The 24,855-nt window shown below is 39.4% G+C and overlaps 1 protein-coding gene across 3 annotated transcripts; it reads left to right on the top strand.

Annotated features, from left to right (window-relative positions):
* Positions 1-85: 85 nt before the first annotated feature.
* thoc2 (THO complex 2) lies at positions 86-24,617 on the top strand. 3 transcript variants are annotated; one of them, XM_071460249.1, is made up of 39 exons: positions 88-310; positions 2,766-2,821; positions 3,414-3,505; positions 4,014-4,065; positions 4,228-4,298; positions 4,621-4,742; positions 4,859-4,992; positions 5,639-5,799; positions 6,103-6,195; positions 6,477-6,632; positions 7,132-7,304; positions 7,505-7,700; positions 7,784-7,822; positions 7,960-8,090; positions 9,892-9,993; positions 10,883-10,967; positions 11,805-11,898; positions 12,028-12,108; positions 12,241-12,337; positions 12,865-12,982; positions 13,088-13,267; positions 13,464-13,628; positions 14,139-14,414; positions 14,616-14,757; positions 15,142-15,299; positions 15,710-15,838; positions 15,944-16,075; positions 16,187-16,371; positions 17,040-17,215; positions 17,521-17,623; positions 18,113-18,498; positions 18,815-18,873; positions 20,391-20,426; positions 21,736-21,867; positions 22,090-22,156; positions 22,257-22,402; positions 22,658-22,734; positions 23,592-23,638; positions 23,730-24,617. In XM_071460249.1, the coding sequence occupies exons 1-38, from the start codon at positions 246-248 to the stop codon at positions 23,617-23,619; spliced, it is 4,695 nt and encodes a 1,564-aa protein (XP_071316350.1). In that variant the 5' UTR covers positions 88-245; the 3' UTR covers positions 23,620-23,638; positions 23,730-24,617. The 3 variants fall into 3 exon arrangements, with proteins under 3 accessions (XP_071316351.1, XP_071316350.1, XP_071316349.1); XM_071460248.1 differs by having other exon boundaries at positions 91-310; positions 23,727-24,617; XM_071460250.1 differs by lacking the exons at positions 22,658-22,734; positions 23,592-23,638 and having other exon boundaries at positions 86-310; positions 23,727-24,617.
* Positions 24,618-24,855: the final 238 nt, after the last annotated feature.

Raw genomic sequence — 24,855 nt, 5'->3', positions numbered from 1 at the left:
TTAATGCAGTTTAACTCCTTATATTGTGAAATACAGTGGTAATTACCATGTAAAAGTAAGAAACTAAGGTGTACGTGTATCACCACTCAGAACATAAAGTTCCCTGTGAACAAAGCCTCCAGACACAGCCTGCACTGTCCCACCGTGCAGCACTGAGCTAGCAGCAGCAGCGGCGGCAGCTAACCACCACATTTGACCCTGTGTGTGCCATGATGAACTAGACATCCGGGCTGTTTGTATGGAAAATGGCGACACTTATCCTCCCTGGTGAATGGTTCAAAAACTGGGAAAAATCAGGAAAACACGAGTTGTGAGTACATCTGAATGTTAACGCTGTGTTAGAAGGCTGCAGTGCTTTAACAGTTGTTCGGTGATAGCTGATAACAATCTGGCAATGCAGTTTAAGGCCAGCCTGTCAAGTGGCTAGCATAAACGGTAACGTTAGCAGGCTAAAAACACATTCAGTGGCCTTCAAATCCCGACTAGCGCCGATATTTGAGAAAAAAAAATAAAAAACCGTGCAGTTAGTATTTTATAGTTAATACGGTTGATTAACTCTGTTTAACGGGGTGGATGCATCACTTTAATTTAACTGGCTAACATTAGCTGTATGCTAGCAATCTAGCTAGCTTACGGTCCCACTAGACTCTTAGTTAATTTGTAAACACGATGGCTACCGCAGCTAAGCTAGTTAGCACTCTTGTAGCTCACTCTTGTGCTTCACCGATTTCGTACTTGTTAGGTTAATAAATTGAATAATTTTGTGCCGGATTTCAAGTAAGTAGGCATAGCTAACTGCCAAATGATGCGCAGTTGGTGAAAAAACACTTCTTGGCCAGCGCTGCATAATGTTAACTGTAATGATTAGTGAAGTGGAGGGAAACGACGAGTCTTCACACAACGTTATAGAAAGTTAGCTACAACGTTAGCTGGTGTATGTGTTATCGAGTGGCTCGTTAAACGTCGTATTGCCTTGGCATGGGAGGTTGGAAAAAAATAATAACACGGGAATTTAATTATTTTGTGGGATACAAGTTCTCTTGTGACAAATAAAACTCTCGGATAAGAAGACTGTAGTCGTAACGTTGTTAACGTCCAGCTAACGCCATGTATTGTCAGCTAACGTTAACTAACGCCAGATATTGTGTGATCCAGCATGCAGATGGCTATTTCACAGTAAATATAGCTTTACTTAGCGACAGAAGTAGGCGCTCGGTGTTAATCGGTGATATTTGGACAGCGAGTATCAACTTAAATACCAAAATGTAAAATGCAGAAATCTCGGCATCAATGGCAGAGAAGTTTTTCCTAACAACATCTGGACATCAATAGTGAGGGTAAAATGGTGCTGCTGGCTTTATCATTATCAAATTGAGAAACGTTGCTTGAATACGATTGTCATTCATTTTCTTGAGCGCCACCATCACGTACAGGCGGAGGCACAATAGGCTCATCCACAGTGCTAGCTGCTATTACTGGTTCTAGGCCTTGCGTATTTAAGACAGGCCCGCAGTGGGATGCACCAACTCAGACTACTTAATTCACAGTCCTGCATATAAGGTCTGTCACTGTAGATGATAGCACTTTGACAGAAATTTGTTCAAGATAGTTGCAACTAGCACCCTGTAAAATGTTGCTCTCCAGAAACACGGATACCTGGATTTAAATTTATATTCCCATTCGGCTGTGTCTCTGACTGTGGTACAGATCTCCCCTGTGCACTGACTGTAAAGCATCTCATATATTTAACATGATTTCTGTGCAGAGTTGGAATGAAGCTGCAAAACTTCAGTCAATCCAGAAATCACATGAGGTGCTAAATGTGTTCATTTGAGGAAAGAAGTTGCCCTCACTCAAAACATCTAAATACATGATTACAGCGTATGTCTGCATAGCACAGTGGTAAATCCTCCAGTCAGAGGGTATAGGTTAAAGGCCCCATATCAGAAGGCCCGCCCCCCCCCAATAACTTCAGGGATGCAGTGCCATCTCTGCTTAGCTGCAAGTAAAAGGGTAATTTCCATGTACTGATAAGCAAGTGTTGTGTTGTTATTAAGTAACCACTATTTTTCAGGTCAAATAATGATATTTTCTTCACAAGCCTCCTAAAGTTTTGGTGGATATTTGGATCTGCCTGACAGCCCCTCATTTATACTAGTGAAACAGTGGGGTTGACCACAGTCAGAGAGGCGAGGTTGTGAAGTTGATTTAGTGCTGTATTTTTTTGCGCAAAGTTGTGAAAATGGGCTGTCAGCATCAATTGAATATCAACCATGCAGACAAGCCATCAGTTTGGCGCCATTGAGCATCAGTAATTGATCATTGCATGTACAGTAGTTCTCAAAGTGCACCAAGCATCATTAATGCTAGATTGTATTTATCGCAATCATTAAGCTGATTGCATGTGTTGAATCAGTGGCAGAGATCAGGGGCTGTCTGGCGCGTTGATTTGTAAGTTTTAATTGGCGACATTGAGCTGACACAAAGTGCCTGATTAGTTTCCTGTGAATTTTAGAATATCCCCTTGTTTCTCATCCATTTAAAAAAAAAAAAAAAAAAAAAAAATCTGGGATATTGTGGAGAGGGCATGGTGTTGCATATGTAATCCAGATGTTAGTAGGTGTGCAGTTAATTGTAACCAGTGAAGCCACTGTGTTGGCAAGGTTAACCCATAAATTTAATAAACTAAATGTTGAATTATAAAGATGTGTTTAATATATGCAGTTGTTTTGTTCTGACAAGAATGTTTTCTCTTTACTTCTTAGTGTACAACTCTGCAAAGATCTAACAGAGAAAACAGATCATGGAAGTGAGGTTAGAGGTAAGTTGAAAATGACCTCAGTTGTGTTATACACACATCTTTGTCTGCTTTGTCCCTGTAATAAACACAAACACACATCCATCATGGCAATTGTAATAGTTCAAATTGATCAGCTATGTAAGAAAAGGAAGTATTTTGAACATGTATCATGTACCAAAGTTAGATCAAAATAGGTAAATGATATGTCAATATACTGTTGTTTATAAATTGCAAAATTAATGAAATTCAAAAGGTAACTTATATGGATGTAATGATAATGTAATGTTATTAGAAGCCAACTAATTAGAATAACTAAAACTATCCATTGAATGGATTAATGTTCAAATTCATCTACACTATGTTGTTTTTGTTTGCCAGACAGGAATGATCATACATAAAAGGTTGCAACGTTGCAGAATTTGACTTGCAAAGAGGAGCGGAATAAAATTACAGCATCCAGTTGTGCAAAGTTCACATAGATCTGTCCATTTACATTCAAGGCTTCAATTCTAAATTTTTAGACATGAATTTTCACAGTTGATAGTCAGCTGTCTTTTTCTGTCAGTTCAGTTTTAGATGAACTGTGTTTTTCCTTGTCTGTTTACCCCTGCAGATATACAGGCCGCCTTATACGAGCTCTGCTGGCAAGTTGTACAGGGGAACCTCAAGTTGGATGTTGTCGCCAGCGTCCTTGGGGACATGATGGTATTAGTGTCTTTTTTAATTTTTACTTGAGAGTCAAACATAGATGGTAATCTATGCTGTATATTTACAAATAGACAAACCTTTTGTTTTGTGTTAGTCCTTTTATTCCCTGTATATATTCCATTCTGCGCAGGAAATGCAGTACAGTTTTTTTTCTGGCATATAAGGGGTTCAGTATTTCTGTTATTTTATGGTACAGGCAGCTCAGGCACAGTTATGCTCATATTCATGATGTCATGGTTTGATTATATCCACTATCCACACATCAGCACATTTTAGTGCTCACCCAGACTGAATGTTATATGACAGAAAAGTTATATAGTAAACTATTTGTTTTTTAAATATTGAAAGGGAATGCCTTTGTTTATTTTTATAAGTTTGGTAAACATACAGAGTTTCATGTGATACTAAGTCTGGGATACAGTTTTGTGATTTGGTTGTCACTGTGCCAGAATTAATCCTATACTGTTTCTGTCCATCTTAAACACTTTTTTAATCTTGCTTTCAGGAACTCCGAGATGACATGCCATCAATTTTAGCAGATGTTTTCAGTATACTAGGTAATTTCTTTTTTTTTTTTTTAAATATTCAGTTGCAGTATTTGAAATACAGCATTAAAAGTAATTAAAATATTGCAAATAATATTTTTATAGCTTTTAGTGGTCAGCAAACCTGGCATATTTTTACTTTAATAATGTTTTTTATGATTATGTTTCCTGCAGATTTAGAGACTGGAGCATTGGAAGAAAAAAACAAACGTGATCATTACACACAGTTGGTGGGAGCATGTTTGGTAAGAACAATATGGCTCAATTAATATCAGATTTTTATTTATAACTGACAGAAAAAAAGACAAAAACAATTCTTGCATTCACCTCAGACTAAAATTGAATACAAAGGCTAAATAAAGTTATTTGTATTCCCAAAATACAAGACAATTGCCACATTTGCAACATAGTTATACTACTCTGAAACTCTTATTGAGATACACTTAGAAGAATTTGACAACATCCATTTCTATTAGTGTCACAGATGTATTATTGATTCTTGACAGCTGGGTCTGTAATAAACTACTCAAACAAATTGAATAACTTTTTTTTTTTTTTTTCTTTCAGTTTTTCGTTCCAGAGGCGATCCTGAAAGAGAGGCTGGATCCAGAGACCCTTGAATCTCTTGGACTTATAAAACAAGCCCATCAGTTCAATCAGAAGATTGTAAAAATCAAGACTAAACTTTTGTAAGTAGAATGCAGAGTTTAGTCGTGATGTAGACATACATGAATCAAAAAGGCACGTTTTATTCTGCTTCATAAAGTATATTAAATATTTGTTTATTTTTTTTATGTCTTCTCAGTTACAAGCAACAGAAGTTTAACTTGCTAAGGGAGGAAAATGAAGGTTATGCCAAACTAATCACTGAGCTTGGGCAAGACCTGTCGGGCAACATCACCAGCCACCTTGTCCTGGAGAGCATCAAGTCCCTCATAGGTACCCGACCAGTCTTTCACTGGATTAAATATGGTGCTGCTGTTTCTTTAGTCTTGCAATCTTGATTTTGACAATAATGGACATACCAAGGCTCTTGTATTACCTGGATTTTCACCAAAACCTCTGACAGAACCCACATCACATCACATTTGATTTGATTTGGCCTCCTTTCATTGTTCACTTGTTAGATTCAGCATTGACTCTGTTGTGTTGCTGTTTGGCTTTGCATGGCCAGGTACCTGTGTATCACAGAAAGTCTGTCCTCATATGCTACCTGCCAGTCTTTTTGATCTTCACACCATAGACTGCTGGCAGTCAGTCCCATTCATACTGAGGACAAGAGTTGACAGGACTTTGGCCTCAGTAGCACTGAGGCTTTGAAGTTACCTGTTCCTATTCACTAAAGACTTACTTGTCTAGACAAGTCTTTAATTACCAAATTGTTCAGATGTTTTTTTTATGGTATATTCTGGTCTCAAATTTACTATTACATTTTCTTTTAAAAAGCCCTTGTGACTCTGTCTTTGTTATACAAACACAGTTTCGTGACTCAGCGACTGTAGTGGTTTGTTGGTTTTGTTTGTTTGTTTTTTCCCTTAATTGTGTTCTGTTGCCTGCTAAGTTCCTCTTTTTCTTCTGCCTGCAGGATGTTTCAACTTAGACCCTAATCGTGTTTTGGACATAATCTTGGAGGTGTATGAGAGTCGATCAGACCAAGATGAGTTCTTCCTGTCTCTCATCAAGTCCTACATGTGTGAGCCACTAACCCTTTGCCACATCCTGGGCTTTAAGTTCAAATTCTACCAGGTGAGAACATTAAGCCGGGGTGATGAAAGCTAGAATGTGTCCAGTAGTAAAAACTCACCCATAAGCAGGGAAATCCAAAACTGATATTAATATATTGAAGTTGTAGATTTTTAAAATGCTTGCTAGTAGTTTTATAATGTGTTTGTGTTTGCAAGAGCTTCTTCTGTTTTTAGTATGGTCATTGCCTGATATCTTAAATGGCAGAAAACAATCCAGAGATTACAGCGTGAACCATATTTCATTTGTCACTTATACTTGATTTTCATGATAATGTGTTTATTAACTTCTTGTGTCTTTTCTCAGGAGCCCAATGAGGAAACCCCTAAGTCACTTTACCACATTGCTGCTGCTCTGCTTCACCACAACCTAATAGAGCTGGAAGATCTCTATGTACATGTAAGGAAAAGGAACAGCTGGAGTCCAGCAAAGAGTCACACAAATTAAAAGACATCACCATTCATTCATTTTACATGTGTAGCTTTTTGGCACACGTCGGTCAAAATTTGAGAATATAAATTCTGCAGAAGCGAAGGTAGTGAGTGTAATCCAATCATGCCTTAAGGATCAAATGCAACATTTAGTTGTTATGTCACCTTTGTTAAATGCGAACCCTCTTGTAGTACAATTTGTTCCTAGACTGAAGGCTCGTCTGTTTTGTTGCCTCTCTGTCATTCCAGCTTATGCCACAAGATGCCACCATTGTGGAGGAACACAAACGAGATATCTCAGAGGCCAAGCAGATTGCCCGCAAGTTGGTCATGGTGGTGTTGCCCTCAGAGAAGAGTGAAGACAAAGAAAAGGAGAAAGAGAAGGAAGAGGAAAAGAATGAGAAGGTATGAAAGCACTTACTGTCATATTATTCAAACATACCGTAAATATAAGCCTCTTCTGGAGGAATGCTGTCGGTTTGGATGGATGTTAGAAGGAAATGGCAAAGAAATATCTGCTGTTTAAAGCTGGTTCTCAGTCACCTGAAGTCCAATTAAGATGTAGAGTTTACATTTTTTAATACACAATAATATTTAAACAAAGATTCACACCAAATCAAATGATCTGTGGATAGTTATGTTTACATTTTTCTGTCCAAATGCTGTCGGATGCTGTGTCATTATTTACCTTTGATAACGTACAGTATCATGTTATCAGCCTTCACAACATGATATAGATATATGGATAAGATTGGTGTTAAAAAAAATCACTTAAGTATACGATATCAGCTGTGCTCAGTTTTGTGACCGCTCTGCTCTAACTACCTCATTGAATGTTACTGAACTTTGGCATATTTAATAATTCACAGGCACTCAGTTGCTTCTCTTTTCTGTGCCCACACAGCCACCTGATAACCAGAAGCTTGGTCTGTTGGAAGCTCTGCTTAGAATTGGAGACTGGCACCACGCCCAGAGTATTATGGACCAGATGCCTTCCTTCTATGCTACTTCTCATAAGGCCATTGCACTGGCACTCTGCCAGCTTGTACACCTGACTGTGGAACCTCTTTACAGAAGGTGCTGATTTTGCCATGTTTCACTTACTGGCCACCACATGTAGTCAGAACAGAAAGCATGCACAAGTACCTCTTATTCCAGTTTGACCTCTCAGTGCCAACGTTTCATGTTTACAAGTCCAGTAAAAAAAAAAAAAAAAAAAAGTGCTGGGGGAAAAAAATTAATGTTCAGACTCTGACACACTGGTCTGTTCCTCTCAGGGCTGGTGTCCCTAAAGGGGCAAGGGGATGTGTAATGAATCCGCTGAGGAACAAGCGAGCCCCTCGGCCTGCAGAGAGCTTTGACGACCTGCGCAGAGACACGTTCAGTATGCTCTGCTACCTGGGCCCTCACCTCTCTCATGACCCGATCCTCTTCGCCAAGATTGTGCGTCTGGGCAAGGCCTTCATGAAAGAGGTACAAAACTTTAACCACTACATTTCTACGTCTGCAACCTAAATCTTAAACCATACTCATATTTGGTGTCTTTTACTTCCTAGTACCAAAATGATGGCAGACCTGATGTCAAAGACAAACTGGTAAATATAAGAATAATTATTTTAATTCATTAATGTTTAAAATAGCACATTCTGCTGTTTTGCTTTAGTGGATCTTCCACTCCGCAGTACATGCTACTGTGAGGATCTTATTCATATTAATTCTATGTTTACTGCAGGAAACACTACTGAGTTGTTTCCTGAGCATTGCAGACCAGGTGCTACTCCCTTCTCTCTCCCTGATGGAGTGTAATGCTTGCATGTCCGAGGAACTGTGGGGTCTCTTCAAACTCTTTCCCTACCAGCACAGGTGAGATGCACACACTCACACTCACTGCATGCAGCACTCTGTAATTGAGTTGTCAGGTAGTAAACCCTCAGGCAGGGTTACAGGATGGTGTTTACTACCTGGGATGGAAGGAGTAGCACACACAGTCAGGCTCAGTTCTTCAAACCATGCTTGATTGTGCAAAGTGCATTTTTCTTTTTGCTCCCAAGCAATACAAGGATTTTATTTTTAGACCTTGTTGTTTGGATATTTTGGCACACTGCTGATGAATAATGACACTCCACACTCCCAATGGTGATGTTTTTCTTTTGGTTGTCTGTGTCTGTTTGTCGCAGCTAATAATGTAGCTGCCTTCGTAACTGAAGTTAGTCGCACTTTGTTGATAATTTCACAGTTTTCTACACTAAACTGTGCTGATGTTGTCAAAGTAAGAAGTTGTTAGAAACTGAAAATGTAGCACAGTTTACTTCTACTCTGCTGTGTCAGTGTATTGTACAGTGGGTTTCTCTTAGTGTTGAATTTGTTATTGCATCCTTAGATAGGTAGATATTTTTTTATTAATCCCCACAGAGGAAACCCAGTTGACAAACAGTAGCACAAACATAAAACAACATTAGACAATAACGCTGGTTTGTTAAATAATTTCATTCACTCACAATAAATAAATTAAAATACATAAATCAGCTTGCAACAGCATGAATTATTACATAAAGATAATTAAATAAATTTGTGCTTCCAATAGAATGGAGGGGTTTTATGCTGTTCAACCATTTCCTCTACCTCTTAGAGATTAAACGGTTACCAGCTTCATAATAAATCAAGGTAAAAATGCCAGATGGTTAGTAATACCATTTAAATTTTATTTAAATTTAATTATCACTATAACCATGGTCGATTACTGTGGTTAATTTAACTCACATTAGGTACTGTATGGCATCAGCTAGCAACAGTCTCGTTGACACATGCGCAAAATGGGTTTGTTTTGTAAATATTTTGTATTTAAATATAGTGGAAGGCAGTAGCATTTCTCCAGCGATTATTTTTTTCCCAGCCTTCTAATACCCTTTTTACACCAAAATTAGCAAGTATAAGAGTTTTTTTTTTTTTAAACGCAAAAGGCAATTGACTCTTTTATACTGCCAGACGAGTTTTGCTTTTCTCTTTGGAGACGACGCACAACGAGCAGTTTCATCAAATGCAGTCAAAGACCACACACAGATGGAGAAACAGTGAGCTGCTAGCTGCCAGGCAAACTGAATAAAGGCAAACTTGGTGCTCCTGTCAATGTTGGAGCCTTCGTGTGAGACACTTGACTGACACTTGGTCAGTGATTGTGTGTTTTTTGAAACTTATTGTAGGGCTGCAGCTCACTCTTTTATCCCAGATATTTCAGATATTCCTTGACATTGCTTGTTGCAAATATGAAACACAAAAAATTTGGTGATCATGTGATTTTCAGGAGTAAGTCAACCATTAAGAAGCAGTCCATTTTTATTTGCAAGAGCAAATGGGGTGGCAATTCCCCCTGCTATCAGGCAAATAGCCACACATACTGTGTAATAACAGTTTAACAATATGCTAGGCTGGAGGTGGCTATTTTATTATTCAAGGACTGTTTTGGATTGCAATATTTGCAAGCCGACATGTTTGGTTTATGTTAAAATTGTTTCCCTAAAGCCTACTGTGAGAAAGGGTGAAGATTTTTACAGCTGTTAAAGTGTACATTCTTGTTGTCCTACTATGCCAGTCCTTTAAATGTTTGAGTGCTACAAAGCTAAACCCTCTGTTTAATTGTGTTTTTTCTCTGCTCATACTCCCTCAGGTACCGGTTATATGGACAGTGGAAGAATGAGACATATTCCAGCCATCCGCTGTTGGTTAAAGTCAAAGCACAGACTGTGGAAAGGGCCAAATACATAATGAAGTGAGTCACTTTGCAAAACCTAGTGCACTGTTACTGCGTGCTTCCCCTTTGTGTATGTTTGTTAAAATGTGTTCTATCTGCTATTAATTTTACCAGCTAATTCAGACCTGTTCTGTTCTGCAGACTGTTGCAAGACATAGCTAACCTCGAATGAATGGGTTAAGTTTGTAGCCAGTGTCAGTCACCAAGTGAATTTCTGGGACATTTCTCCGCCATTTTGCAGTCATTTGTCCTGAATCAATGACTCGGACGTTTTGGACTAAAAAACAATCTAACTTTGAACACATTACACTATTGTCAGAAGTTCACTGCTGTCAGATGTCAGAGCAATTTTTTTTTTCTTTAAATCCTTCTGCTGCTCTCTCACAGAATCACCCACTACATTTTCACAGTAATCTTCAGGAACAGTGTGAGACTGTTTAATATCCGAAAATACTGTTTTGTTTTGTTTTTTATACACGTCTTGAAAAGCCCAAACTAATAAATATATTAAAAAAATATAAAATTTTTGAAAATAGTTAAGTACATATATATTAAAATGCAAAATTAACAATATTTGAAAATATAATAAACATCACTCAGTAAAATGGATTTATAGTAACATTTAGAGATATGTCAGTGTTATGTATTGGCTGCATTGAAAGCAGAGTTCAACACTGACACTGGGATTTTGTAGTATACAGTGTTTTTGTGTGTGTGTGTTGGGCCAGTATTTATGTAAACACTGTTATGCTGTTGAAGACAGTTATGTTAAGCTGACCGCCATAAGAGCATTTCCAGTTTGCTATGAATCTTCCAGAAGTGACAGTCTTTGCTTACAGCACTCTTTACATCGTCTTGTGTTTTTAATCTGCTGGTTCCTGTCTTGTGCTTTTTTTTCCCTCCACAGGCGGTTGACCAAAGAAAATGTGAAACAATCTGGAAGGCAGATTGGCAAACTGAGCCATAGCAATCCCACCATCCTCTTTGATTATGTAAGTGTATTTTTCTGTGATTTATTTAATTTTGCTTCAGTCTCATTTTGAATTACGTCAACAAACTGCAAAGACAAATTCCTTCCATATTTTTGCAGTAGAAAATAAACAATGTTCCACAGCATGTAGCACCTTGCTTGCCCTGTATACCAATTATATTTTCCCAGCCCCTCTTTGCTCTCGCAATTGCATCTCCTCTGGGAATTGCTTTCACCTCATGCCCTGCTTATAAATCATGCATTCATGTATCTAAGTAAAAACCTACTTGGTAAAAACCCACAAAATTGGGACCCTGTGCCTGCTGCACTGACAAAAATAGTGCAATTTAGTATAAAACTCAATACAGGGTACATGACATTTTGCATTTACAATCATTTTAACATTAACATTCTTCCTCTTTTGGCATAAAATGTGAACAAACATTTGAAACGTCTTCAGCTTCAAATAGCATGGTATGATATATCCTTACACTAAACTGTAACATGAGATTTGAAAGTATTCTCAGTAAGTGTCCAGGTCACATGTGTCTCACTTATTAGCTCTATACAATGCTATCACAATGTGGAGGGTTTATCATTTATCAAAGAATCTTTACACTTGCAATAGTGGGAGTCTGTATAATGTTACCTGGTTGGCATTATAATACCTCTCTGCCTCCTACACCATCAGCACTTAAAAACATTGCTCCCACAAGGTTAAACATCTACCACAAAGATGACTTTAGCAGACTTGTTAGGGCACTCAGTGGAGGTAAGGGGGTGGCATCAGGTCAGGTATAATCTATATCCTCTACAGATGATGATGTTTCACCCAGTCCTCTCTCCTGTTGTATATCAGATGCTGTCTCAGATCCAGTGGTACGACAACCTCATCGTTCCAGTGGTGGACTCCTTGAAATACCTCACATCCCTCAACTATGATGTCTTGGCCTGTATCCTACACTGTGCCTTCTTTTTTCAGCCATTGTGTGAGGGTGTGTGTGTGTGTGTGTGTGTTTACATGTGCTTGTGTGTTCATGGGTTGGCTTCTTTCCCGTTGTTCCACTTAACTCTACCTTCAGATTGCATTATTGAGGCTCTAGCCAATCCAGAGAAGGAGAAGATGAAGCATGATGACACCACCATCTCCTCATGGCTTCAGAGTATGTGGCTTAACATTTAACTGGCCTGTCGCTGTACAATGGCCACATCAGTCATTAGCATGCAAGAGGGGAGAAAATTGTTTGATGATTTATTGAGTATCTAATGTACAACTGTTTCTCTTGTCAACCAAGGCCTGGCAAGTCTGTGTGGAGCCGTGTTTAGAAAATACCCTATTGAACTGGCTGGACTTCTTCAGTATGTCACCAATCAGCTAAAAGCAGGGAAGAGGTATGTAGCTCCAAATGACAAAGTATGACTGGTGTAGATATGATATGCTGAGTTCAAGCACTACTGGGGTTTAATAGATAATTACATTACAACTTAACTGAGCAACAGGAGATTGACTACACAGTGCCCTACAAAATTGGTCTTAGTACATTGATATGATAGTTGTGTGTGTGTGTGTGGACAAGCAATCCCACTATTTGCATTGCCATAAATATTACTCATAAAGTTATTTTAAAAATCAATGTTAAATACAACTTATTAATTTACTCATAAATGGTACCATCACTACCTAAACATCAAAACAGACCAAAGGTTTCAAAATAAAAGCCTTTTCCTGAAAATGTGTTTGTGTTTGTGAAAGGTTTAACATATCCTTATTAATCTACACTGATGTTTAAATGTGTCTTTGCTGGAAAGAACACAGTTGCTTTTAATACCCCATGCTTGGCCATTGCTTCAGTCCTTATGCATCTTTGTTGAATGCGTGGATGTACATTTTGGTTTGTATGTCTGTCTTCTCCCTGCAGTTTTGACCTGCTGATCCTGAAAGAGGTGGTGCAGAAAATGGCTGGCATTGAGATCACAGATGAGATGACCTCAGAGCAGCTAGAGGCCATGACCGGAGGGGAGCAACTCAAAGCTGAGGTATATAGATTCAAGTACAGTTATCATTCCCTAATGCAGTCTTGTGTGCAAGATGTGTATGATTACCTGGACCAGTGCTGTATCTTAGCTCACCTCTATCAACAGGGCGGCTACTTTGGCCAGATCAGGAACACAAAGAAGTCATCACAGCGTCTCAAGGATGCACTGCTGGACCACGAACTGGCCCTGCCACTGTGTCTACTCATGGCCCAGCAACGGAATGGTGTGGTTTTCTTAGAAGGTGGAGAGAAACATCTTAAACTTGTTGGCCATCTCTATGACCAGGTATAAACCCTACCGAAATATATGAATCCAATCTATCTCTTGTTTGTTTGGTTTTTTTTTAAAGTAAAAAATATAACTGTGCCTGCACATGTCTCACTTTCTAGCAAGATAAATCTTAAACATAATTATTACAGTTTATGATTTACAATGTTTTGTTGTTGTTGCTGAAGTGATTGAAGTCTTTGTCTTCCTGCAGTGTCATGACACATTGGTGCAGTTTGGTGGTTTTCTGGCCTCCAACCTCAGCACAGAAGACTATATCAAGCGGGTTCCCTCTATTGACATCCTTTGTAACCAGTTCCACACTCCACATGATGCTGCCTTCTTCCTGTCTCGGCCAATGTACGCCCATCAGATTTTGGTGAGTCGACTGCTCTTTCAGATCCTCAGCGCTTCATGTCATATTTCTGTGATCCAGAGAGCTTCTTGTTTTTATCATCGACACAATGATCAGGTATTCATTTTTGTAAGGTGGTTTACTGTTTGATCTGTTTTGTAGAGTTGTCTGATTATACGTTGACACCATTTTTCATCGTTTTGAATATTCAAGCTCATGTCGGTAGACTTGGCTCAACTTTGACTTTTACTACTCTACTCTACTTAAAACGGAACAAGGTGCAGCAGTTTTTCTCAACAGGCTGCCTTTCAGCTGTCTTAAGGCTGACCCATTTTAAGGCTGAGCCCTTAAAAAAAACATTTAAAAAAAGACACTATGGCTTAATTTTCTTAATATGTTGAAGCTGCCCGTACCAAAAGCCACATTTAATTCATCATTAAGAAAACTATTTTAAATCAAGATTTTAAAATATGGATCTAGGATAACATTTTGGAGAAAATGTAGAGACCCCTAACTAAACCTTTTTACTCACAGTCTAAGTACGATGAGCTGAAGAAAGCAGAGAAAGGCAACCGGCAGCAGCAGAAAGTTCACAAGTATGTGGCAGCCTGTGAACAGGTGATGACGCCGGTGCACGAGGCTGTGGTGTCCCTCCATCCTGCCCGGGTCTGGGACGACCTCCGCCCTCAGTTCTACGCCACCTTCTGGTCCCTCACCATGTATGACCTGGCTGTGCCTCATGCTGCCTATGAACGCGAGGTCAACAAGCTCAAGGCCCAGATCAAGGCCATCGAGGAGAATCCAGAGATAGTGAGTAGTTTACACTCTTAAACATTTTTACATTTTACACTCAAAGCATTTGTGTTGCAGCAGTAGATCACAAAATGCAGCTAATGCAAAGGAGTGCAACACCCTGTGAATGTACAAGAGATTTTATTATAGGTTGCCATCAGTGCTTTGAGTTGTTTGTATATATGGTGTGAATATTTCCGTGGTTTCCTTCCAATGTAGCCCTTAAATAAGAAAAAGAAGGAGAAGGAACGCTGCACTGCCCTGCAGGAAAAACTGCAGGAGGAGGAGAAGAAGCAGCTGGAACACGTCCAAAGAGTTCTACACCGCCTCAAACTAGAGAAAGACAACTGGTTGTTGGCCAGTAAGTATCCAAATGTTGGCGCCAGTGACAGTGATGGATCTTAGTTTGCATGTGTACAGTCTTCCACAATGCTGTGAATTCTCTGTTAAGAGTGTGATAGATATTTAAACACAAAAAGCTAAAGTTAAGTTTCTCCCAAATTAACTTACAGCACCTACTGGAATGAAATCAATATTTCACCAGTAGGTGAATAATGTGAAGCGAAGTTCAGTTTTGTCCTTTTTAGTCTAGTCACAAGAAGACTGATGATGTAGTTAAGGGGGACATCCAGACAGAGTTGATCAAGTCATTGCCATGATCACAGCATCAATATTAGAGGTGAATCTAACGTTGATTGCACCATCCTTCTCTCTTACCAAGACAACTTTAAATGTTTATTGACAGAATCCACAAAGAATGAGACCATAACAAAGTTCCTCCAGCTCTGTCTGTTCCCGCGCTGCATCTTCTCTTCGATCGACGCTGTGTACTGTGCCCGCTTCGTTGAGCTGGTCCACCAGCAGAAGACACCCAACTTCTGCACCCTTCTGTGTTATGACAGGGTAAGACACTTAACACACTCAGACTCGTATTCACTTATGATGATGATGACTTATGATATTTTAACAGCAGTCTTCTTAAAGCTACAAAGTGCTTTATATGAAAAAGGATAAACATTAATCATGTGATTAATGGAGGGGGATATTAGAGGCTCTAATTTGGCCCAATAACGCTAAAGAAGAAATGTAAGTGCTAAAAATGCATTGAGTGGTTCAATGACCCCTCAAGTGCAACATCAATTTGCTTGAAAGGAACACTTAATAACTGCTGGTCTATTAATACCACTTTTGTAAAACTCAGAGACCTCAATTATGATTTACAGATACTGGCACAAACCACGCTGACTTTGTCCATATGGAACATTGCACATGTTGTTGTTCAAACAAACACAATACATTGTGTCACTCTGCAGGTGTTCTCTGCGATCATTTACACCGTGGCCAGTTGTACAGAGAATGAGTCTCACCGCTACGGGCGCTTCCTCTGCTGCATGCTGGAGACAGTGACCCGTTGGCACAGCGACCGTGCAATCTATGAGAAGGTATCCAGTTCTACCTGTTCTACTTAACATTGGTTTATTTGTATCATTTTTCTGATGTAGGATGAGCTGCAAGTTGATGTGTCTCTTTTTATTGTGTGGTCACAGGAGTGCGTCAATTACCCAGGTTTCCTGACCATCTTCAGAGCCACAGGCTTCGATGGAGGGAACAAAGCAGATCAGCTTGATTATGAGAACTTCAGGCATGTGGTGCACAAATGGCACTACATGCTGACTAAAGTGAGCAGCCCCTCTTTATCGTTGTTGTTGTTGAAAATTCTGTCCAGATAATGTCAGTTGAAGCTCTCTGTATTTATCTATACTAATGTCCTCTGCCTCTGCTACATCTAGGCTTCAGTTCACTGCCTGGAGACGGGAGATTACACCCACATCCGGAATATTCTCATCGTGCTTACCAAGATCCTGCCCTGCTACCCCAAGGTCCTGAACCTGGGCCAAGCTCTGGAGTGCCGCGTCCACAAGATCTGCCTCGAGGAGAAGGACAAGAGACCAGACCTCTATGCCTTAGCAATGGGGTAACACAGCGTTGTGTGCTGTTCAGCTCTCTGTGGAGCATACAGTTAGCTAACTTTGTTGAATTTGGAGATGTATTATTTTGATGCATTCACACACTAGGAGTGGTGACTGTAACACAAATATTTGAGAGTTGTTATCAAAAGGGATGGCTAGACAGGCTGTTGAAGATTTTAACATTTTTCAAGATGGTCAGTACGCTATATTTTTAGCTTTAGAGTTGACATGGGAGATGGTTTGTTTTTGTACAGTGTGTGTCATTCAGCCTTTGAGCGATACACAAGTGAAAGTTGAAAGGATAATCTTATCTAGCCACGTCCTAATGAAGTAGTGAGTCTTTAAAATTACATTACAAGTCCAGTTGCTCTTGTTTTACATCTGCTAAATGGCACACAACCTAGATTTCTGAAAACCTTCAGGGACAAATTCTTTTCTTGGTGAAGTCTGTACTTAAGTATGGATGCTTGAATCTGGTGATCAGTATCCACTTGTGCTTTATTTATAGATGAGTGTACAGGGGTTTGTATTTGCAGGGAAATGCTGTGGTGATAAAGCTCAAGTACTTGAGTTTTGTCCTCCCTGAATGTTGTGTTTTCTTACACTGTGTGACACTCAGTTCTTTTTGAGGTTTTTGTTTCTGCGTTGTGCAAACCCTTTATGCGTCTTACAGTTATTCAGGTCGGTTGAAAAGCCAGAAGGTGCACATGGTTCCTGAGAATGAGTTTCACCACAAGGAGCAGCCAGCGCGCAGTGCCACCCCTGCCAGTCAACAGAATGGCCCCGGCAGCACAGGCAAGCCTGCCACCAGCACAAGCAAGACAGAGGAGGGGACATCAGAGGATGGCGGTGCGTGATTAGAAACACTGCAAAGCTGTTTTAAATGCAGTGCACCTTAATTTTTTTCACAGTTTTATCTAGTAAGAACTTGCTGTTTGATGTGTGGTATTGTACCTGACTAAGATCTGCTATAAAGCAAAGTTTATTTGGATCCTTGCATTCAAATTCTCATTTTGCAACAGTAACTGCAGCATATGTTACAGTTGGCATTTGTTTAAAATCTAATGGAGGCTACAAACCCAAACATGCATGTGAGTAGTATTAATAACTCCTGTACTCATACAGCTCTTGGGTTTGTTTTTTTTTTTTTGCAGATCGGGGAAAGGACAAATCTCAGGGGACCACAAAGCCAGTGAACAAAGCCAACAGTGCAGCGGCCAAAGTGACCACCAGCAATGGGAACGGTGCTCTTAATAGGTAGGTGTACCAAGAGCTGCTATGAAACAAACTTATCTTAAACAGTTAAAAAATAACAAACAATAAAACTGTGAGCGGTGATGTCGTGGCTAACTACTCATCTACTGGGTAGTTATATAATACAATAGCTCAAAAGGACTATAACTATAGTACTGTATTAGAACCAGCAAATTCTTGTATGAAACATTTTTATGCCTCCACGACAGCACCAGCCAGGGCCAGAGGCATTATGTTCTCCGGTTGTCCATCCATATGTCTGTCCATTCCATTCTTTCCATTCCATTATATCTCAGTTATGCCTTGAGAAAATTTCTTCACAAACATTCATTTGGACTCAAGGATGAATTGATAAGATGTTGCTGGTTAAAGTTCAAGATCACAGTGACCTCATAAAACACGTCTGAAACTAGCCTGAGCGTCAGAGGCATATAAGCGTATTATTCTACTTGAATGAAGAATTTTAAAAAGGAAAAATTCATCTCTTTGCAGCACCAAAGCCGTTAAAGAACGGGACGACAAAGAGAAGAGTGGGAAAGAGAAAAAAGAGAAAAAGGAAAAGACACCGGGCAGCACTCCTGAGACAAAGGCGGAAAACCGAAGGGAGAAGCAGAGAGACGAGAGAGCAGGGAAGGAGGAGCGGGCGGCACGTGAGGGTAAGGAAAAGACCCCCAAGGCAGACAGGGAGAAAGTGAAGGCTGAGGAGAAGAGCAGCAAAGATGACAAGGCCAAAGCTGGCAACGGGGAGCCCATGGAGCCGTCCAGGGAGCGTGATGCCATCAAGGAGTCCAAGAACAAGGAGAAGGGAGACAGGAGCGCTGTGACTGGGTCCCTAAAGTCACCAGTTCCCAGATCTGAATCAGCCGAATCTGAGAGGGGTAAGGAGCCTTTCTGGGCATCTGTTATACAGCTGCGTTCTGCACACAGCTCATATGGAAACATTTGACGACTCTCAGTCCACATAATGTCTGTAACAGTACCTACCCCCTTGGACTTCATCATGTTTTACAATATTGAATCACATGAATCTGTTTAGGTGCCTGATGCAGTTATTTCAACACATTTATTTTAATCCATGATATCAAGTAAAAATAATGTTGATAGAGAGTTGTGCTTTTCCGAATAGGAATTTTTGGAAACTGGTTTTAAGTGCTGCTCAAATCAACGCAAATGTCTTCCTTTTTAATTTTACAGATCACAAAAGACGAAAGCTCGACAGTCACTCTTCTCCGTCCCACTCCTCGTCTGTTAAGGTTAGTATGGCTTGAGGAAGGCTGTGCCCGTTTCTTCTCTATCTGCCGGAGCGTTCCCTGCCGTTGCACATTCCAGCAGCCCTGAAGATCACCAAGGAGAGTTGTCGTACATGCAGGCATGGCATCTGGAAATCCCAACCAAATCCATGGGATTTGGAAACCATTCCATGGACATCAGCATAATATTTTGCAGAATTGGGAGAAAACCCCTCAAGGACTTAGCCAAGAGAATATTGTATATATCGAGTATTTTCATATTGAAATATTTATCTATTTTCCTATTAATGAAAGCAGTCAGTGTGCCTTGGGAAGAAAGAAAATTTTTAAGCATTTCTATATTCCTCGTGGATTTTTTGCTTTTTTTGAGAATAATATTCACCTAAAGAAAAATGGCTTGCCAAATCAAGAGCTTTCACCTATTCCAATGGCAAAGTTGTTTTTTTTTTTTGTTTGTTTTTTTTTTTTTTTTTTTTTTTTTTTAAAAACATCAAGACCAGTGTTTTCCCATTTGAAATGGTGCCCAAGATTTTTTTCCCCCCGTTTTTGCGAGCTGAGAAGATTTCCTGGTTAAAGTGATGTATTTTGTTTTCCCGTCAACGTACCTGGATCCAGCACAGAGTCGAATGATGTCCAGCAAAGCACTCTGCTGTAGAAGCGTCTCTCTGCTGCAGCTGAGTCATCAGTCCCATCCTCGATCTCCGTTTGTTAAAACGGCCTGCATGCAGTCTCCACGTCATACAATGAGTGTCCAGTCAGTCCTGCTGGCCCCTACAACGCTACCCCTTCAACTACCAACCATCAGCATCAGTCGTACTACCTCCTGGCAAGCATTCGATGGAAAGTCAGAGCCACCAGCAACTGAGATCGACGGAGAAAATGAATGTCACAGTTTTGAATCAGCCAAAAATGCAGAGGAAATAAGCCTGCCCCTACAAAGAGAGAGAGGGAAAGAGTGGGCGAAGCCTGAATCGTCTGGAGCATTGCCCAAACCACTGGAAGCTTGTGATAGGTCTTTATTTTACCCTTCCGCCAGAGAAATAGGCTCCATGTGTCTTATCCATTCCTGAACTGTAAGTGACAGCAACAGTTACCTATGTAGGGATGCAGTCAAGCACATAAGAACTGAGTGATTTGTCTTACACACACAGGCAGACACATATCCATTATATACAGCACTTGCACTTTAGATGTATTGAATACCAGCTGCGCTGTAGAATTTTTATATTATGCTGTCTGTAGTAATGAGACTAGCAGTTATTTCATATATGCTCAGGGTATTTCTATTTTAAGTATTGACATTCCAGATGTTGAGCCTATGAACTCTCCTCTATGTAATAACCTTGTCAAAGCCTTAGTCCTTGAAGGTCAGAGGTCAAGGGAGAAGTATGCTGTTGGTCCGGCCAGCCCCGACTCCCCACCCCCCCACCCCTTCTTCCAACTCTCTACTGCTGTCTGACAACCTCCTCCCAACCCCCACCCCCTCCCAGCTCATCTGTCATCTCCATTCATCCCTACAGGACAATAGCAACGAACCCAAGGAGTCCACATCCAAGGTTTGAACTGACTCTGCTACTTGTACCTTCTCTCAGATTGTCTGTTCTCTCTGTGCCAGAAATATGTACAGCTGCTGACAAGAAATAACAAATTTTTTTTCTCAATCTATTTCTTTACACTTTGTAATAAGAAAAGTAATAGTGTATTGGTTCATGTGTTACCATTATTAAATTTGATGGTAATCCTTAAAGCTGCATTAACTGATATTTATAGGCACTTAGAGGCAGCAGAATAAGCTAAAATCACTGCATTTGACATATTACCACATTTCTAAGGTTGTCATGGGAAACGGTCGCCTTTTCATACGTTCAGAAAACACAAGTGACAACAGCATTCACTTGGAGTCATATTTCTCACCACCTGAGTCTGCTCTGCTTTCAGACAGTTTTCAAGATACTATCTCATTAACTGTAAGATGCTCCACACTGTTCACTAACTAGTCCTTACTTTTGTCTGCTGTTTGGTGCTGTTCAGACAGCCAGACAGAAAACAGGTACCTCGTGTGGCTGGAAACTGAGTTGATGAGAGTGGAGTTGTAGGATGTAAAAACAAAAACAATAAATTAAAAGAAGCTGAAAGGCTCCATAAAACTGAGGAGGCCTGCAGCCATGTGATGACTTTGGGGTATTTTCTTTATTTAATGCATAGTAATTTGATCTTTTGTCAATATAAAGAGTATTAAGTAGTGCAGCTTTAAGGTTTTCAGTTTAAGTGGCCCCTTTGTTTAAATGGTCTCAGCTTACTCACCTGATGTCATCAGTGCTCTTCCCCCTTCAAGCTGATATTCAGTAGAGGCATCAATTCCAGCCTTGTTTCTGTGTGGACATGTTTGTATCATCTCTGCACAGTGCACCTCTTTCTGTTGATCAGTGTCATTGTTACTGTCTCTCTGATTCTGTCTTATAAGACAATATTATTATTATTATTATGGAAAAACGTCAGAATCTAAACAGCATGTGCACGCTTCAGACCATATTTATTGTCAGACATCACCACAACCACATTTTGCAAAAAGAAGTATGTATGTATCCCTTGTATGGTAACACTTTAATACATAAGTAGCATATAATAATAGTTAATAAGAAACTAAAGTGTTGGTCACTGTATTGATATACAGACTAGGGACAACTTACATCTTAAAACATATTTCCAGTTATTTTCAACTTGAGCCAAGTTGTGATAATTGTTAAATCATAATTGTTTGGAGACATGAAACTGCAGTGAGTGGCTTTAGAATGGGACACAGTTTTATTTGACAACACTGAAATACGTTTGTCTTGTTCTGTTCATATATAAATGTCTTTGCAGCACCACATCAACTACAATTCAGTAGCCCGGTCCAAGAGCAGAGAGAGGGAGACGGAGAAGAAAGAGTCAGAGAACACACAGGGCCGATCCAAAGAGAAGAAGGAAGAAAAGGATCGGAAAGACAGGAAACGAGTCAGTATTTTACGAGACCACTGCTCTTAGTGATATTTTTTTTTTTTTTTTTTTTTTTTTTTTTTTTTTGGGAAAGGTCTCACACCCCACCCCTAACTCCTCAGACATTTCAGAGTTTGCCCTTTCTTAGTAGCTGGATTAATGATGAAGTGTAAATCACTATGGTCAGGATGTGTTGTTACCATAATTAACATACTGTCTGACATGTTGTTTGTCTTTTAGGACCATGCTGTCAATGACCGTGAGACAAGCCAAGAATCCAAACGTAGAAAGGATGAGAACGGAACCAGTAAGTGGCAGATAACCCAGCAAGTACAGTGGAACAAAGTGCAGTGTTTAAAAAAAATAAATAAATAAAAATAACACTAACAAAAATCTCCTCTTCCCAGATTCCTCCAAAAACAGCAAGAGCACGAGTCCTTCCTGTGACTCCCCGCTTTCAGCTGAAAAAGAGAAGAGCAAAAGATCCAAATCTTCCAGTAAAGAGAAGGCTGAGTCTGTGAAACCTGAGCGAACGTCCTCCGGAGGCAAAAAGGTCAGCTCTGCTTGTCACCCTCTACCAGTGTCACACACTCTCCTGCTCTGTTTGTAGAGTACATGACCTTTAATTCATGAACTTCTCGTCCTCTTGTCCCTCAGCTAAACAACTCTGACTTTTTCAGTTAATGTACATGTTTTTGATTCGCTAGTAGATTAAGATGTTAAGTAATGTTTAATACTCACATGGTCTTATATCCATTACTACTGATATGTTTCAATTCATACCTCTCTTTGTGTTCATGTGCTAAAGGAGTCCAGACATGATAAAGAGAAATCTGAGAAGAAAGAAAAGAGGGACAGCAGCGGAGGAAAGGAAGAGAAAAAGCAATATCCTTAAACGTAGAGAGACACCGAGATCATAATTATGGCTGTTTTGTATTGTTTAGTGTGGATATTGTAATATTGAAAGGTATGGAGTCTTTTTACTTAGCTGCTCCTTCCTGCTACAGTGAATCACAAACAAATCAGCTTTGATTACCTGCTTTGTTCAAGGCTACATTTTAGCTCATTACTTGTTGGCTTAGCTTGTTTTAAGTTATGAAAACTCTTGCAGCCTTTCCAGCACTAAATTAGTTTATGAGAGAATTACTTCCATTTTTATCTGTTTTATGTCACTGAACACACTCAGTAACCGTTTAATATTGCAGTAGATGCCATGTTCCATTAAGAAGCCAGCCAACATGACTTGCTTGTAAACATAAATTGTATGCCAAGCATCCACCTAGAACCATTTGACTCGTCTAATTTTAGCATTTAACTATGCGCTCATTCCTGTCTTCAGTAGCTACAGTGTGCCAAACTAAACTGAGCATGTGCTCTGTTACTTGGATCTTATAACTTCAATTGGACATTTCTAAAAGCCCCCATGTTGCATTAAGACTGTTGCTCACTCTCTTCATATCAGGCAGTTAATATCACATTGGTACTCCTCAAAACTATTCATGTTTTTGTCATTTCATGCGATGGAAAAAAGACTTGTTTGTTACTTGAAGGTTGCTCATCTACATCATGTTACACTGTAGCAGATCACACTCTCTTAACATCAGTCAGACAGTGAAGAAGAAGCAGCCTGAATGCTTAAAGGCTTGTCTCTGTACGATGTCAGAACATGTGTTTGGCAAACAAACAATAATTCAGTAGTTGTCAGCATTTCAGTCTTTCACCATTTCCCTTAACAATCACACTCATAAATCCTCTGACAAGCACAGATAATGTGCACTAATGAGTGAAGGTAAGAAGCATTCAGAATCTTTGTAAACAGCTCCTGATAATACAACTTGCGGTCAGTGTTTGATGTACGTTTTCTCTCTGATCCACAGCAGAACTGGTGAAGCTGCTTTTATCTGCAAGTCATCTGCAACTCCATCTGTACTACGTTGTCAACTCGTGCTCTCATTTCTGCCTGTCTTGTTTTTCTGTAAACTCCCCTCCCCAATTGTTGTTAGCTGTAGTTATTTCAACTTACAGATCACCTTGTTATTTTTCCATTTCAGTATACAGTAAATCAACTGCAAACAGCCGTTTTTTTTTTTTTTTGTTTTGTTTTGTTTTGGGGTTTTTTTTCTATTATTCAGTATGGGCACAATGCGTTGCCTCTATTCAGTGTTGTCATTATTCGAATTAGAAAAATGGTTACTGTATGAAATGATCTCTCGGCATCATCTGGTCATGGATTCAATAATCTTATGCTTGAAAATTTGTAATTTCTTTTGTACGTTGGCAGGCTTTGCTTTATGCTCGTTTTATTGGAGTTAACATGCTTTCCATACTCACTTACCTCATATCCTTTTGAGATACTTAGATACTTTTATTTATTTATCTCCACCTTTTAATCCATGTAAAACGGTAGGCACAAGTGAGGAAAATTATACAAAGGACCAGTTTGTATATTGTGTACAATAATAAAGAGGGTAACATGAAATCCACATCATGTTATTTCTTTTTTTTTTTTTTCTTTTTTTGATGTCCCTTACAGTCCTTTTGTGATTTTGTGTTAATCAGGTTTTTACATAATTTATAAAAATGCCAATTCAACCTTCAAATGTAGAATTGTAAAGAAAAAATCAGACAAAAAAACCAACACTCTGTACTCCAAATGCAACTGTTTGAAATGACTTTTGGAGATTTTATCTGCTGTACTCAATGAGTGTAAGCTTTTTTTAAAAAAACAAAAACCAATAAATAATAGTTTTCCTAGTGTGTCACTTTGATATTGTCTCTTACCTTTCTTTCTTCTTCACAAACAGGCGGCTGATAATCCACAGAACAGTCACTCAGCAGCTGTAGAAACTGAAGTCTTTACTGATTGTACCACAGATACAGTTGGATGGTAGAAACACATTGAAGTACATTTTGATAAAGAGTCTTACAGGCCCAGCTTGACACTTAAATGGAACTTCATTATGGATATGGTTCAATTAAAAGACTGGTCATTTATTTTTACTCTCT

This window comes from Trachinotus anak, unplaced genomic scaffold, assembly GCF_046630095.1.
Source record: "Trachinotus anak isolate AG129_WGS33_773 ecotype Australia unplaced genomic scaffold, CSIRO_AGI_Tana_v1 ptg000024l, whole genome shotgun sequence".
Taxonomy (NCBI): Eukaryota; Metazoa; Chordata; class Actinopteri; order Carangiformes; family Carangidae; genus Trachinotus; species Trachinotus anak.
This window is presented reverse-complemented; position numbering and strand designations above follow the sequence as displayed.